Here is a 13803-nt window from a genome sequence, read left to right as displayed (position 1 = left end):
GACATAGGTTAAGTTTATCAACATGGATACATAGAGATTCTGAAGTTAAAGTCTTAGCCCAAGAAGTTAGAAGGGGTGCTCAAGTTTGTCTGACAGAAACTGTGAATCCACACTGGCCTGCTTATTTTGAGGTTGTGTTGCCAGAGCTTTCCTAGCATAATAAAGAGAGGTGCATACAAAGGAATAGGAATAGTAGGAGGTGGGGGTAAAAATATCAGGTGTGATCCACATGCCAAGCCGACCCCCACTGTGTCCCACAGGAAGCCCCAGAAGATGTTTCTCTAAGAAATTAAGGATTCGTTTGTTGGGGAGGGCTGCTGGCATGCTTGAAAAGTACTGTGACGGCTGAATTTTGTGGGCTTGGGGTGATTGCGGGTTCTCTGATTTCAAGGGGAATAATGTGATCCTAGAGTTGCAAAGAACAAGTGACAGTGGAGGCGCTTATGCTTTGTGATTGCACTAGAGACAAGGAAGACACAACTAGAATAATGGGGAGCAGGAATGGAGCGGCCCACAGAATGTCTGACTGCTAGGGATCTTTGATGAAGGCTGATTCTCAGGGAGTGAACTAGATCAGTGACCAACTATTTGTCTTTATATAACTGGGTAATGTGGATGGATTCTTATAAAGGGACTACTTACAGCACAGCAGGAAAGATACAAAGAAACCAGACAGAAGAGTGTAAGTAGTAAGGGGCCAAGCAGTCACCTGACTAGAGACAGTGCCAGCTTGCCAAGAAGGCACCAGACAGAAGCTGTGATCTTCAGCAAAGGGACACAGTCTGCCTGTGCTGACCCTGCAGGGGCAGAGGTGGGGGATAAACACACTCTTCTCTCACCTATCTTCTGCCACCCCCTCCATTAGCTGAACCCCAATAAAAGCATGAGGGTAAGGGAGATCTCTGCAGTATCCAATTCAGGTGAGCCTCCTAAGGAACAAAGCAGAATGTAGAAAAATTAAGAATGGGTCTAGGGAATAAAATAGAGATATGCACCGGAGTATGATGATGTGTCTGGGAAATAATATACAAATACTTTTAAAATTACTAGACAATAAACCTGAGATGACAGTAATACAGGTAAATCTCATTTAATGGTAATATATTCCAAGAAATGCATCATTACGTGATTTTGTGGCTGTGCGGACACCATAGAATGTAGTTTATACAAACCTAGACAGTGTAGCCTACTACATACCTAGGCTATATCTTACAGCCTGTTGCTCTTGGGCTACACACCTGTGCAGCATGTCACTGTGCTAAATACAGTAGGCAAGTAGTCCCCAACACCCAAGCCATGGGCCAGCACCGGTTCGTGTCCTGTTAGGAACTGAGCACAAAGCAGGAGATGAGTGGCTGGCCAGCCGAGCATTACTTCCTCAGCTCCACCTCCTGTCAGATCAGCAGCAGCATTAGACCTTCACAGGAGCGCAAACCCTATTGTGAACTGCACATACAAGGGATCTAGGTTGTGTGCTCCTTATAAGAATCTAACTAGGCTGGGTGCTGTGGCTCATGCCTGTAATCCCAACACTCTGGGAGGCCAAGGCAGGTGGATCACAAGGTCAAGACACTCCTGGCCACCATGGAAACCCCGTCTCTACTAAGAATACAAAAATTAGCTGGGTGTGGTGGTGCATGCCTGTAGTCCCAGCTACTCGGGGGGCTGAGGCAGGAGAATCACTTGAACCCAGGAGGCAGAGGTTGCAGTGAGCCGAGATAGTGCCACTGCACTCCAGCCTGGCGACAGTGGGAGACTCAGTCTAAAAAAAAAAAAAGAAAAAATAGAATCTAATGCCTGATGATCTGATGATCTGAAGTGGAACAGTTTCAGCCCAAAGCCATCCCCACTCCGTGGAAAAATTATCTTTCACAAAACCAGTCCGTGGTGTCAAAACTTTGGGGACCACTGCTGTAGGCAGTTATATCACAATAGTAATATCTAAACATGGAAAAGATACAGTAAAAACATAGTACATTGGGAGACCGAGGCAGGCGGATCACCTGAGGTCAGAAGTTCGAGACCAGCCTGACCAACATGGAGAAACTCCATCTGTACTAAAAATACAAAATTAGCTGGGTGTGCTGGCGTGGGCCTGTAATCCCAGCTACTCATTAGGCTGAGGCAGGAGAATCACTTGAACCCCAGAGGCAGAGGTTGCAGTAAGCCAAGATCGTGCCATTGCACTCCAGCCTGGGCAACAAAATAGAACTCCTTCTCAAAAAGAAAGAAAGAAAGAAAAATATATATATATATATTACAAAAGTTAAACAGAGTGGTACACCAGTACAGGACACTTAGCATGAACAGAGGTTGCAGGACTGGCAGTTGCTCTGATGAGTCAGTGAGTACTTGGTGAGTGAATGCGAAGGCCTAGGATATTACTGTACATAACTATAGACTTTATATGCACTGTACACTTAGGCTACACTAAATGTATTTAAAATTTTTCTTTCTTTAACAAGTTCATCTTAGCTTATTGTAACTTTATAAACTTTTAATTTTTTTAACTTTTTGATTCTTATAATAACACATCTTAAAACAAAAACACATTGAACAGCTGTACAGAAATACTTTATATCCTTATTCGATAAGCTTTATTTATTTTTATTTTTTATGTTTTAAACATTTTTGTTAAAATCTAAGATACAAACACACACACAAGCTTAGCTCTGTAAGGGTCAGGATAATCAATATCACTGTCTTCCATCTCCAAATCTTGTCCCAGTGAAAGGTCTTCAGGGTCTTCAAGGGCAATAACATACATGCAGCTGTCATCTTCTATGATAACAAGGCTTTCTTCTGGAAGAACTCCTGAAAGACCTTCCCGACGCTGTTTTATAGTTAATTATTTTTAATGAGTAGAAGTACTACACTCTAAAATATGAATAAAATGTATAGTGTTGTAAATACTGTTGATCCTTGAACAGTGCAAGGGTTAGGGGACCAGCTCCTGTGCAGTTGAAAATCCATATATAACTCTGGGCTATCCCCAAACTTAACTACTAATAGCCTATTCTTAACTGCAAGCTTTGCTGATCAAATAAACAATTAATGCATACTTTGTTAATTATATACTGTATCCTTATAATAAAGAGAAAAGAAAATTCTATTAAGAAAATCATAAGGAGGAGATAATATGTTTACTATTCATTAAGTGAAAGTGGATCATCATAAAGGTCTTTGTCTGCATATTCATGTTGAGCAGCCTGAGGAAGAGAAGAGGAGAAGTTGATCCTGTTGTCTCAGGGGTGGGAGAAGCAGAAGGAAATTTGCCTATAAGTGAACTTGTGCATTTCAAATCCATGCTGTTCAAGGAGCAACTGTACATAAACTAGTCACATGGTCATTTATTATCATTACCAAGTATGACATATGGTACATAATTAGATGTGCTAACCTTTAATGCCACTGACAAATATAGTGGGTTGGCTTATACCAGCCTCACTGCAAACACATGAGTAATGCGTTGTGCTATGATGTCATCATGGCCACAGTGTTACTAGATGGTAAGAATTTTTCAGCTCTGTTATCTTAAGCGACCACCATTGTATGCAGTGTAGCATTTACCAAAAAACCATTATGCCACACAGGACCATATTTGGGGCTTTTAGTGTCCCCTGTCCCCAAGATCCTTGTATTCAAAATGTGAGCTCATGCGTGGTTTAAAATTTGTGATGGTGTGCAGTGGACACATGGTGGATTGACATATTTTTTTCTTTACTTTTGAATAGTTGGATTTTTTTTTTCAAGACAGAGTCTCACTCTGTCACCCAGGCTGGAGTGCAGTGGCGCGATCTCAGCTCACTGCAAGCTCGCAAGCTCTACCTTCTGGGTTCACGCCATTCTCCTACCTCAGCCTCCTGAGTATCTGGGACTACAGGTGCCCACCACCAGGCCCAGCTAATTTTTTATATTTTTAGGAGAGACTGGATTTCACTGTATTAGCCACGATGTTCTTGATCTCCTGACCTCGTGATCCGCCCACCTTGGCCTTCCAAAGTGCTGGGATTACAGGTGTGAGCCACCACGCCCAGCCGAAGATGACTTCTTAAAATAGACACGAAGTATGAAAATACTTGCAGCCCAAGTAAATTCTTATTAGAGGGAATCCACTGAAGAGGAGTAATCATATGCATACAATGACATGTTATATAATAGATGTTAGTCAACTGATACTTGTTCAATGGGCTCATGGACAAATGCACATAATATTAAGGATAGAAGGTATTCACGACTTTACATAATCAAATTGTATCTGGACCAATGTAGAACAACTAAGGCTAATATGACCGCCTTCCCTCAGGGGCTACCCAGTCAACTTGCTGATTGATGACATTGAAACCCATCCCTCAGGTATTTTGTTCTCACCGAAATAGACACTTATTCTGGGTACGAACTCACCTTTTACATTTGCAATTGTTCTGCTGGTACTACCATGAGTGAACTTAAATAATTTGTTATTCACCATCATGATATCCTATACAGCATTGTTTTTGACTAAGGAATTCATTTCACTGCAAAAAAAAAAATATGGTATTAGGCTCATGTTTGTGCAATTCATTGGATTTACAACATAATCCCCATCACCTAGAAGAATCTGACATGATGGAATGGAATCATGTAACTCAGTTAATGCTCCCAGCTGGTAAACAACACATAGTGAGGTTGGGATGTTGTCCTACAGTGTGTGGTATAAACTTAGAGTCAGTGACCACCGTGTAGTGTTATTTATCTTACAACAAAAACACATGAAACTGAAAGTCAAGGGGAGGGGGCTCCCTGCACTATTATGCCTAATTTGCACTTGCAAACTTTTTCTTCCCTTTTGTGAAACTTTGGGTTCTCCTCATTTAGAGATATTGATTCCCCAGGGAGGAAACTAACTTCTTTTTTTTTTTTTAATTTACAAAAGGTAGGCTATGATTATTAGAGTCACACACAGTTGACTGTCTCAGTGTGACTCAAGACCACAAAAAAACCATTTTTCCTTCACTTCTGAGTCCTGGGGTTAAGACCTAGACCAGCAAGCGTACTGCTTGGGGTCCCTTCACAGGTTTACAAGTTTTTCATTGAGGGCAATCTGTGACTGTGTGAGGTTGGCCAGTTAGGTCACCATCAACAGGTCATTGATGTTGCTGTGGAGCATGGTCTCGAAGTCATCGGGAACTATTTTTGGTACTTGGTTAACCAGGCTCATCAGGAAGTGGCCCACCTTCCTGATGGTATTGTCAGCTGACACCTTTCCAGATAGTATATCCTCTGCATATTGCAACACTATGCTCAGGGTATCCTGGATGCGAGCTGATGCCCCTCCTACTTGCTGCAAGTCACTTGAGAGTCCAACCACTCTGTTGGGGCTAAAGCAGGTCTTCATGATCAGGTCAACTCTGATGCATTCAGTGTCATAGTATGCGTATTTCACTGTCAGAGGTGTGAACAATCCCACGGTCCTCCCAGGGACACCCATTAAAGTGCTGACATAGGCTTCGATGCTCATATGGCCGTTCTGGAGACTTGTGTCCACAGTGAGGTGGATGGGGTTGGGGGCCTCTCGGCTGTAGTACTCATGGATCAGCACAGAGTGTTCTGTGATGTCATGGCCTGCAGCGTACCACCCCAAGATGAGCTTATTTGGAGAAACTTTTTTAGGCAGTTCATACATGTTCTTAGCAAATTCCATGTCAACAGCCACTTCATCTGACTCATTGTGTGACACTGAAAAGCAATTGGTGACCTCCACTGAGTGTTTGTTGACAGTTCCCAACAGGGTCCCGATAACTCGGGCAGCACCCTTGTTGCATCTCTCGTAGCTGTCCACAGTGGAGGCCAAAATGACTGGGTGCAGCCTGACCACACGGCCACCAGGGAAGGGCCCTAGAAGAGCAGGACCAGGCAGAGCGGGTGCTGGGGTCTGCGCTAGAGCTTGTGCTGAGGCCAGGGTCTGGCTTTAGATGACAGGTTTCATTAAGTGGAAACTGAAATACCATTCAGGGATATTTAGTTCTTCTTGAAACTAACGGTAAAGAAAACAGCAGACCTATTAACAGGTAATTGATCTAGAGATAGCCAAGGTGAAATTGGGTTTCTCTATTCATTAGGGGCAGGGAGGACTATGTGTGGAACACAGGATTATCTCAGTCATTCCATGTGTGATAGTACATGAAAGAGATGAGCAGTTGTAGTGCTGTTCACTGTGCAAAAGTATCCCTTCTTCCTAACGTGGGAGGGCTGCTTTTGCAAATATGTCTGTGCTATTTCTCACTGGTCCTGCTTCTTCTGATCTTGGAATCAAACTCAGTCCACGACAGATCCCACTACTAGCTGAATTTCTTTATTAGTCCTATCACAAATGAAATTTTGTATTAGCACCTCAGGGGATTTCTTTAATTTTGCAAAAGTATGTCATCCTAATTTATTATTTTTTTCCTAAGATCTGGCAATGAGCATCGGTTCTCTGCTTCCTATCTTACCCTGCTCACTCACAGCTGCTTCAGGTGACCTCCTTTTTAGGTTCAGAGTTATGGCTGACCTCTGCTTTAATCAAAACGAATGTATATTGGTTTCTCATTTTGTTTATTCCTTCTGTCTTCAAATTAGAAATCCTAGAGCTCATCAGATTTACTTTTATGTTTATTTTTGAAAGAGCATCCTGCTCTGTCACCCAGGCTGGAACGCAGTGGTACAATGACTGCTCATTGCGGCCTTGACCTCCTGGGCTCAAGTGATTCTCCTGCCTCAGCCTCCCGAGTAGCTGGGATTACAGGCACCTGCCACCACACCTGGCTAATGTTTGTATTTTTAGTAGAGACAGGGTTTCACCATGTTGGCCAGCTGGTCTCGAACTCCTGATCTCAGGTGATCTGCCCACCTTGACCTCCCAAAGTGCTGGGATTACAGGTGTGAGCCACCGTGCCCAGCCGATTTTTATGACCATGAATGGGGACAGATTTCTTAAACAGATCACAATGAGCCATAGTTTTAAGGGAATAAATTGATAAATTAGACTATATTCAAATTAAGAATTTCTGTTTATTAAGAGACACCACTAAGAAAGTGACAAGACAAGTTGCAGAGTGGAAACAGATCTATGAACACATAGAACTGACAGAGGGCTCACATCAACAATATGTAAACAGCTCTTAAAAATCACTAAGAGAAAGAACAATGGGTAAAACACTTAAACGTGTAATTTATAAAAGCAAAACTTGAATGTGTTCAGCTTTAATATTCATGTAAATGCAAATTAACATCACAACAGGATAACACATCCTCCAAAACGGCTAAAATGTAAAAGATAGAACACCAAGTGTTGGAGAGAATCTGGAGCAACAAGAACTCTCATCACTGCTGGAGGGGATACTGTGTTTGGCATTGAATAAAGGTTCTAGAAAGGAGCACATTTAGGACTCAGGTATTTCACTCTTAGGATAACAGAAACGCATGCACATCTGCATCAAAAGACATCTATGGAAACGTGTGTGGCATCATTCTCTGTCATTGGAAAAATATCTTGAAACAAAACCCAAATGTGACTTCTGTTTTCCAGCTTGGAAGCTGTCACTCCTGTCCTCACAACAACAACAAAAAACACCTTGAACAAACTGAAAATTACAACTTTTCTTAGATCCGTCAGAGACTTGAGGTTAACAGGGCAAACCGTTATCCCCCAAATTGGAGAGGCAGTGAGTCCCAGCCTAACAGGATCAGAGGCTGGCCACTGGAGCCAGAACCACGGTGGGAAGACTTACATGTAAACAACAAATCGCTGGAGGCTCCATGCACGTAAACTTGAGAATTAGGAGTTAAGGGAGCCCAGTCTTAGGGGCCCCTACACTTTCATGAACCTCCAAGAGCTCTGCCAGACGCTCTTATGCACATCAGAGAAAAATTCCCTCCTGCTTCCCACAGGGAAGGGGAAAAGTAACTACTTTGAAATATGCCCTGGGTGTTCCGTTCTCCTTAGCAAAAGCCTGCCCCAGGGAAACCATTTCACAAGAGTCTAACCACCTTGGGCTTTAGCAGGGCCTAACACATGTTAGAATAAGAATAAAAATTGCATCAAACTTTTCTTCAGAACCCATGCAAGCAAGCAAGAAAATTCCACCAAACTAAAATTCTGTATCCTGCAAAATTATCTTTGCAAAGTGAAGAAAAATAAAGACTTTCTCAGACAAACACAAATTTGCTGTCAGTAGATCTGTCAAAATGTTAAAAGAAGTTATCCAGAGAGAAGAAAATGATATAGGCTAAAAACTTGGAGCTACATAAAGAAAAAAGGTTTTAGAGAAGGAAGAAAGGGGCTTCCTGCCTCCCTCCTCCATGGGGCACTGGTGCTATGCCCAGCACCCAGATGCCCCTACCCAATGCTGAATAAGAACACAGAGCACCGTGAATGGCTGGCTCTAAAAGGAAAAGTGGAAGACTTGTGTTCTCAACCCACAGCTGCTACTGCTACATTTAAAGACACTGCAGTGAACATGGTAAGTTCTCTGGCTCATGGAGGGAGGAATCTATTCCAAAGACTCTGAGAAAAACTGTAAATTAAACAAAAATATGGTGAAAGCTGGTTCCTGAGCTTTATTGATGTTAATAATGCACCTTATTGGCCAGGCCCAGTGGCTCATGACTGTGATCCCAGCACTTTGGGAGGCCAATGTGGGAGGATCACAAGGTCAGAAGATCGAGTCCAGCCCGGCCAACATGGTGAAACCCTGTCTCTACTAAAAATACAAAAATTAGCTGGGTGTGGTGGCACGTGCCTGTAATCCCAGCGACTCAGGAAGCTGAGGCAGGAGAATCGCTTCAACCCAGCAGGTGGAGGTTGCTGTGAGCTGAGACGGCACCACTCCACTACAGCCTCGTGACAGAGGAAGACTACCTCTCAAAAAACAAACAAAAACAAAAACAAAAAAACAAAAAACGGGTCACCTTTTCACAATATACAAAAGTTAACTCAGGTTGGATTAAAGATTTAAATTTAAGACCTCAAACTACAATAATCCTGGAAGAAAAACTACAAAAGTACCATTCTGGATATGGGCTATGGGAAATAATTCATGACTAAGTCTTCAAAAGAAATTGCAACAAAAGCAAAAGTTGACAAATGGGACCTAATTAAACTAAAGAGCTGCCACACAGCAAAGGAAACCATCAGCAGAGTAAACAACCTACAGAATGGGGGAAATTATTCACAAACTATGCATCCAAAAAAGGTCTAATATTTAGAATCTATAAGGAACATAATTCAACAAGCAAAACACAACCCCATTTAAAAAGGGGCAAAAGACATAGACACTTCTCAGAAGGAGACATACATGCAGCCAACAAACATGAAAAAAATGCTCATCATCACTAATCACGAGGGAAACGCAAATCAAAACCACAATGAGATATTACACCAGTCAGAATGGCTATTTTTAAAAAGTAAAAAAAAAAATAGCAGATACTGGCGAGGATAAGGAGAAAAGGGAATGTTTATACACCTTTGGTGGGAATGTAAGTTAGTTCAGCCACTGTGGAAAGCAATTTGGAGATTTCTCAAAGAACATAAAACAGAACTAACATTCAACCCAGCAGTCTCATTACCGAATATGTATCCAAAAGAAAACAAATCATTCCACCAAAAAGACATATGCACTTGTATGTTTACTGCAACACTATTCACATTAGCAAAGACATGGGATCAACCTAGGTGCCCATCAACAGTGGACTGGATAAAAATGTGGTACATATAGATCATGGAATACTGTGCAGCCACAAAAAAGAATGAAATTATGTTCTTTGAGGGAAAATGGCTACAGCTGGAATCCAGGAAGTGAACTAATGTAGTAACAGAAAACAAACGCCTCATGTTCCTATAAGTAGGAGCTAAATTCAGAGTACCCATGGATATGAAGATGGTGAAAATAGACACTAGGGACTGCTAGGAGGGGGAGGGAGGAAGGAAAATGTTGAAAAACTGCTGAATACCATGTTCAGTACCTGGGTGTTGGGATCATTCACACCCCAAACCTCAGCACCACACATTACACCCAGGTAATAAACCTGCACGTGAAGACCCTGAATCTAACATAAAACTTGAAAAAGAAAAAACAGAATGGAATCTCTGTTTATTCTCAACGTATCAGTTGTGCCTTTCTTCAATTTGAAACTCTCACTATTGGCTATATTTGGGGGTGCCCTATTTCCCATCTCATAATTTATTTTAAGAAGCACAGCATAATAATGTGTGGGTTTGGGATTCAGTTTCTGAAACAAAACACTGAGCCTTCAATGACCTTCCGGTCCATGTAAAAGCACACCTGTCTGCATGGCAGCAGTTGGACCTCACAATGTGGATTGTGCCTTCACCCAGGAATGTTTATGCCCTATCGCCATGGTGATGGGATTAGAGATCTCCTGCCCTTGGTCCTAAGTGCCACTGTCTGGGCTGAGTTTTTCAAAGGTCAGAGCAGATTGAACTTTGGTGGTTTCATTTTCCCTGATTTTGATTTTTCTTAAGGGGAACCTGTGTTCCTGCAATCGAGGTATGTTCATACTGGCCTGTCAGATGCGATCTTTTCAAATTATTAGTTAATGCTTTCAAAATTTGTTATTTAAAAAATTATTCTCTGTACTTTCCATATGCAGTTATAAATATGTTTCATGGTTATGTTTTATTCCTCAATTTACATATTTGGTTATTGTACCAAGCAGAGTACCTTTGAAATTTTTCTTCATTTAAAAAATATGGATCTTGGCTCAGGCCTGTAATCCCAGCAATTTGGGAGGCCAAAGAACGAGGATCACAAGGTGAGGAGATCAAGACCATCCCGGCCAATACAGTGAAACCCTGTCTCTACTAAAACTACAAAAAATTAGCCAGGCGTGGTGGCAGCTGGTGCAGTCCAAGTGTGGTGTAGTCCCAGCTACCTGGGAGGCTGAGGCAGGACAATCGCTTGAACCCGTGAGGCAAAGTTTGCAGTGAGCCAACATGGCGCCATTGCACTCCAGCCTGTGAAACAGAACAAAACTCTGTCTAAAAAAAAGTATATATATATAAAATATATGATATACGTAATATATAATATATATCATATATAATATGTCATAATATATGATATATATAATATATATTATGTCGTATTACATATATTATATATAATATATATGACATATATATTATATATGACATATATATTATATATAATATATATGACATATATTATATTATATGAAATATATATAATTTATTGTATATAAAATGTTATAAATATATATATAATATATAATATATGATATATTATATATGATATATATTATATATAATACATAATGTATATAATATATAATATATATTACATATATGTCATGTAATATATGATATATAATACGTGATATACGATTATATTATATATAATATATAATATATTTCGTATGTAATATATGATATGATATATATTACATATAATATAAGATATATATTATATATTATGTATGATATGTAATGTATAAGATATAATATATAATATACATATATATTCTATAAAATATGATATATAATATATAATGTACATATTATATATTATATATTATAAGATATATAATTATATTATATTATACTGTATTATATATCATAATATATTATATATTATAATTATATATCATTTAATATATTATATATTAAATAATATATATTATATATTATTCTTTTATATAATATATATTATATCTTATATGATTAATCTTATATATTATAATATATTTATTCTATTATGATATATATAATAGATATATATTATAAATTATATATAATGTACATTATATGTATTATATATTATATAATATATTATATTGTATATAGTATACATTATATATTATATATAATTATATGTAATTGTATATAATTATATATAATACAATATATAATTATATATTATTTTAAATTATATATAATATATTATATATAATATACGGATGCAGGATGTAAAAGGAAATGATATATATATTATATGTATTATATATATTTTATATGTATAATTAAACATATATATATATATATAAATATTTGGGGATGTCCTATTTCCAATCTCAAAACTTATTTTAAGAAGCACAGCATAGTAATATGTAGGCTTCAGATTCAGTTTTTGAAACAAAACACTGAGCCTTCAATGACCTTCCTGTACATGTAAAAGCACAGCTGTCTGCATGGCAGCAGTTGGACCTCAAAATGTGGATTGTGCCTTCACCCTGGAATGTTTATGCCCTATCGCCATGGTGATGGGATTAGGGATCTCCTGCCCTTGGTCCTAAGTGCCGCTGTCTCTGCTGAGTTTTTCGAAGGTCAGAACAGATTGAACCTTTGTGGTTTCATTTTCCCTGATTTTGATTTTTCTTATGGGGAACCTGTGTAGCTGCATTCAAGGTATGTTCATACTGGCCTGTCAAATGTGAATTCTTCAAATTACTAGTTAATGCTTTCAAAATATGCTATTTAAATTGTCCTCTGTATTTTCCATATGCAGTTATAAATATGTTTCATGGTTATGTTTTATTAATCAATTTATATATTTGATTATTGTACCAAGCAGAGAACCTTTGAAATTTTTCTTCATTTAAAAAATATGTATCTTGGCTCAGGCCTGTAATCCCAGAACTTTGGGAGGCCAAGGCAAGAGGTTTGCAAGGTGAGATCAAGACCATCGTGGCCAATACAGTGAGACCCTGTTTCTACTAAAAATACAAAAAATTAGCCAGGCGTGGTGGCAGCTGGCGTACTCCCAGTGTGGTGTCGTCCCAGCTACCTGGGAGGCTGAGGCAGGACAATCGCTGGAACCCGTGAGGCAGAGGTTGCAGTGAGCCAAGATGGCGACATTGCACTCCAGCCTGTGCAACAGAACAAGACTCTGTCTAAAAAAAAATTCTATATACACAATATATATTATATATACTATACATTATATAATATATGGAATATATATATTGTATGTCATAGTATTTATAATATATATCATATGTCATATTATATGTATTATATATTATATTTATTATATATATTAAATAATGTATAATATAATATACATTATTATATACATGAAAATATGTAATATAATTATATTTAATATAATATATAATTATATATAATATAATGTATAACATATATTATATATCATATATGATATATATGTGTATATTTTATATTATATCATATATTATATATAATATAAGATAATTATATATAAGTATTATATTATATGTAACATAAAATATATGTATTATTATATATAATATATAATATAAATATAATATATAATTATATGTATAATATATATCATATATTTTTATAATATATATTATATATTATATATTATATATAATTGATAATATAATATATATTTAAAAATTATATATGTAACATATTGTATAAAATAAAATATATAATATAATATGTAATAATATAATATAATATATAATATATTATGATCTATTATTTAGAACATATAATTAAATATATTATACAATTATATATCATATAATATATACTTATATATAATATAACAAATTATACATAATATATACCATATTATATTATATATATCATACATATGATATATCATATATTATATATTATATATTATATATCATATTATATATCATATGTATCATATATTATATATTATATATCTATATATCATATATGTTATATATCTTATATTACATATATATCATATATCATGTATATCATGTATTACATATAATATATAGCATATGTAAAAAAATATACGATATATATTATATTATACATATATAATATACTATATA

The 13803-nt window shown here is 37.4% G+C and overlaps 1 protein-coding gene across 1 annotated transcript; it reads right to left on the bottom strand.

The window, feature by feature from the left end:
- Window positions 1–4928: 4928 nt before the first annotated feature.
- Window positions 4929–6004, bottom strand: LOC107971355 (eukaryotic translation initiation factor 3 subunit F-like). Its single transcript, XM_054666843.2, has one exon. It carries the CDS (start codon window positions 5681–5683, stop codon window positions 5108–5110), a length of 576 nt encoding a protein of 191 aa, XP_054522818.1. The 5' UTR covers window positions 5684–6004; the 3' UTR covers window positions 4929–5107.
- Window positions 6005–13803: the final 7799 nt, after the last annotated feature.

This window comes from Pan troglodytes, chromosome 16, assembly GCF_028858775.2.
Source record: "Pan troglodytes isolate AG18354 chromosome 16, NHGRI_mPanTro3-v2.0_pri, whole genome shotgun sequence".
NCBI classification, from domain to species: Eukaryota; Metazoa; Chordata; class Mammalia; order Primates; family Hominidae; genus Pan; species Pan troglodytes.
The sequence above is the reverse complement of the archived record's forward strand: the minus strand, read 5'-3'. Positions and strand labels throughout refer to the sequence as shown.